The 3,688-nt window shown below is 28.6% G+C and overlaps 1 protein-coding gene across 1 annotated transcript; it reads right to left on the reverse strand.

The window, feature by feature from the left end:
* Nucleotides 1-459: 459 nt before the first annotated feature.
* On the reverse strand, nucleotides 460-3,474 carry LOC145163388 (protein FAR-RED IMPAIRED RESPONSE 1-like). The gene is made up of 6 exons (XM_079082231.1): nucleotides 3,317-3,474; nucleotides 3,128-3,137; nucleotides 1,526-1,675; nucleotides 1,016-1,442; nucleotides 873-937; nucleotides 460-657 (listed from the first exon to the last, which is right to left on the reverse strand). The coding sequence occupies exons 1-6, from the start codon at nucleotides 3,472-3,474 to the stop codon at nucleotides 460-462; spliced, it is 1,008 nt and encodes a 335-aa protein (XP_078938357.1).
* Nucleotides 3,475-3,688: the final 214 nt, after the last annotated feature.

Consider the following 3,688-nt stretch of genomic DNA (forward strand, 5'->3'; position numbering starts at 1 on the left):
TATTCAAATATTCATTTGTGAATATGTTGTTATATTCACATATGAATAGAACATAACTTGTTGTCATACATACATTATTCAAATGTGAATACAACAAAAATGACTTATATATGTTCTATTCACATATGAATATAACAAAAAATATTCATATGTCAATAAAAAAATGTGAATATATATGTTTTATTCAAATATTCATTTCTGAACATGTATGTTATATTCACATATGAATAGAACATAACTAGCTGTCATACATACATTATTCAAATGTGAATACAACAAAAATGACTTATATATGTTCTATTCACATATGAATATAACAAAACATATTGATATGTGAATAAAAAAATGTGAATATATATGTTTTATTCAAATATTCATTTGTGAATAGATTTTGTTATATTCACATATGAATAGAACATAACTTGCTGTCATACATACATTATTCAAATGTGAATCACCTTAATCGGATTGAAGAGAACTAAAACGATAATTTCTTGATATCACATCCTTTCTCCATCTTTTCAAAATGTACCTTTCAGGAATTTCTTTAACACCACATCTCATCATTATTGTAAAAGCATGTCTACATAAAACACTCATACGCTTAAAATGTTCACAACTGCAATTTATTTCTTTCTCTTCAGCTTTTATTTCAACCTGATACAAAAACAAAATTTACACATTTACATTCATATAAGAATACTCATATCAACACTCATATATTCATATATTCATATATTCATATATGAATATTCATATATTCATATATGAATATTCATATTCATATATGAATATTCATATATTCATATATGAATATTCTCATATTCATATATAAATATTATTACATTTTTCATAAAAAACTAGTAAATTACCTTAAATTCATTTTTAAATTCGCTTTTACTATTGTTGTGCTGCACAATGTAAACTTCCCAACCATCTTCAATACCAACATATGAGTATGTACAGAAAAAACATGCTTTATATATTTCTTTTTGCACCTCAAAAAATAATGTACTTGTATAAACCTTTGATGCTTGCAGTTCTATTTCTCGAGGTGTTTGCATTTTATATGATGCTTTCTTTGATGCCTTATCAAGCTCTCGTTGAGTATTCCTTTGCTTTTGAATGGATGTGTCGTAATTCATCATGAAATTCGAAAGTAAGTTCCCACTTTCTGAGTATGTATTAAAGAATGAATTCATACTCTCTGACATCAACGTAGTCTTCATCAAACCACACATTGGAATATCACTAAAATATCCAGGTATCCATGAATCACGTATTGTAAACATGTCTTTAAACCATCTTGTGTCTTCAAGATTGAATTCCTTCATAAGCAAACCCCACTTCACCTCAAAAACATCAGGCTTCATATTAATGTCCCAAACAAGCTTCGAAAACCTTTTTCTAAAGTCTGTGTTCATAAATAAATCATCTGATATCTGTATTAAAACAAAAATATTCATAAATGAATAAATAATAATAAGTAAAATAACAATCAATATTCATTATATTAAAATAATACCTTTTTTTCAACTTTTTTCATTATATGCCACATACATAATCGGTGCTTTGAATTAGGAAACACATTCTCAACAGCTTGTTTTATTGCAGCATCTTGATCGGTTAAAAAAAGTGTTGGTTCTTTCCCATGAGTTTTAAGAAGGGATAATGACTTGAAAGGGTAACAAATTTCGACTTTGTTCACATTTAGTCACTAAACTTTTTTTCGTTATCTATTTGTCATTGAACTATTGAAACTGTTCACATTTTACCCTTATGACCGGTTGTTACCGGTCATAAGGGTAAATTGTGAACAGTTTCAATAGTTCAGTGGCAAATAGATAATGAAAAAAACTTTAGTGATTAAATGTGAACAAAATCGAAAGTTCGTTTCCCGCTAAAAAAGTTCAATGACTAAATGTGAACAAACTTCCTATTGTATTTTGTTTTAGCAAATTATTTATTTTTGTTAAATTCTAGCAACATTTGTTGATGAAGAAATCTATGAAATAAAAAAAACAAAACCCCGAAAATATATTAAAAAAACGAAAAACCGAAATCGAAATAAAAAACCAATGGTTTGGCATTTTCCAAAATAAAAAATCAAAATTTTCAATCTGATTTTGGTTTTACAAAAAATGAACCATTCTCACTGATGTGAATTATGACCATTGGTTTGGCATGCAGAATTAAAGAACACACAAAGAACACGGTGATTTGGGTGTTTAAGAGATGCATTCGATTATGAAAGGTGTTTACAAAAAGGGATCTAGATCTAAATCTACATAATTAACACACACTAACACTCTCAATGTTACATATCTCAATCACATCTCTACATGTGGTATGAACCCACCTTATATAGAGGTGTTTACATGTCTCTCTCTCTCTATCTCTCATGTCACAAGGGGGAATTTTGGATAGAAAAATTCCGAATTGAGCGCTTTCTCATTCCCTTTTTGGTTTTATAATCATTTTTCGATTATAAAAAGGGGGAGAGATTTAGATATGGAAATCCGAAAGTTGAATTTTTGTAAAACCAAAATCAGATTGGAAAATTGTGATCTTTTATTTTGGAAAATACCAAACCATCGGTTTTTTATTTTGGTTTCGGTTTTTTGTTTTTTTTTTAATATATTTTTCGGAGTTTTGTTTTTTTTTTCATAGATTTCTTCATCAACAAATGTTGCTACAATTTAACAAAAATAAATAATTTGCTAAAACATAATACAAGAGGAAGTTTGTTCACATTTAGTCATTGAACTTTTTTAGAGGGAAACGAACTTTCGATTTTGTTCACATTTAGTCACTAAACTTTTTTCGTTATCTATTTGCCACTGAACTATTGAAATTGTTCATATTTTACCCTTATGACCGGTAACAACCGGTCATCAGGGTAAAATGTGAACAGTTTCAATAGTTCAATGGCAAATAGATAACGAAAAAAAGTTTAGTGACTAAATGTGAACAAAATCGAAAGTTCGTTACCCTTTCAAGTCATTATCCCTTTTAAGAAATGCTTTAAGCAACCAAGAGTAAGACTCAATGCTTTCATTGCTTAGCAACCCCGATCCAACAGTAACCGATTTTTTTGATGGTCAATAGCAGTAAATGGAACAAAAACCATTCGATACCTAACACACAAAAAAAATGTTCATTAAATTCAATTTTTGATGTATTCATAAGTGAATATAAAAATATTCATCTATGAATACAACTACAATATTTCAACAATAAAAACTGAACATTAAACATAAAGTTAAAAATATTCATATATGAATAAGATATAAAAAAAGTAGATAGAATAACTTACTTGTTTGTTCGTAAAGTCGCATCAAACGATATAACATCACCAAATTCAGCATAATATGCCTTCTCCATTTCATCAGCCCAAAACATACAGTCCAAAACATCGTCTTGACAATTAAACTCAAATGAGTAATTTGGATAGTGAGCTCGACAGTCATTCATTGTGTTTACTATCATTTGGGCATCTTTATAACCAATAACCCTGTTGATATCTCTCCTTAAATTTTTATAGTCAACTACTTTGGGCTTTACAAACTCATACCCACCTCTCAGACTTGCCCTCAACTAATGAGCCATAGTTGGACCTATTTTTGATGTGGAAGCACGCACAATAAACTCTTTTTCTGAATATGACATTTGTCTCGCTTTTTTTAAA

Source organism: Lactuca virosa, chromosome 3, assembly GCF_052849685.1.
Source record: "Lactuca virosa cultivar CGN04683 chromosome 3, Lactuca_virosa_CGN04683_v6, whole genome shotgun sequence".
In the NCBI taxonomy this organism is placed as follows: Eukaryota; Viridiplantae; Streptophyta; class Magnoliopsida; order Asterales; family Asteraceae; genus Lactuca; species Lactuca virosa.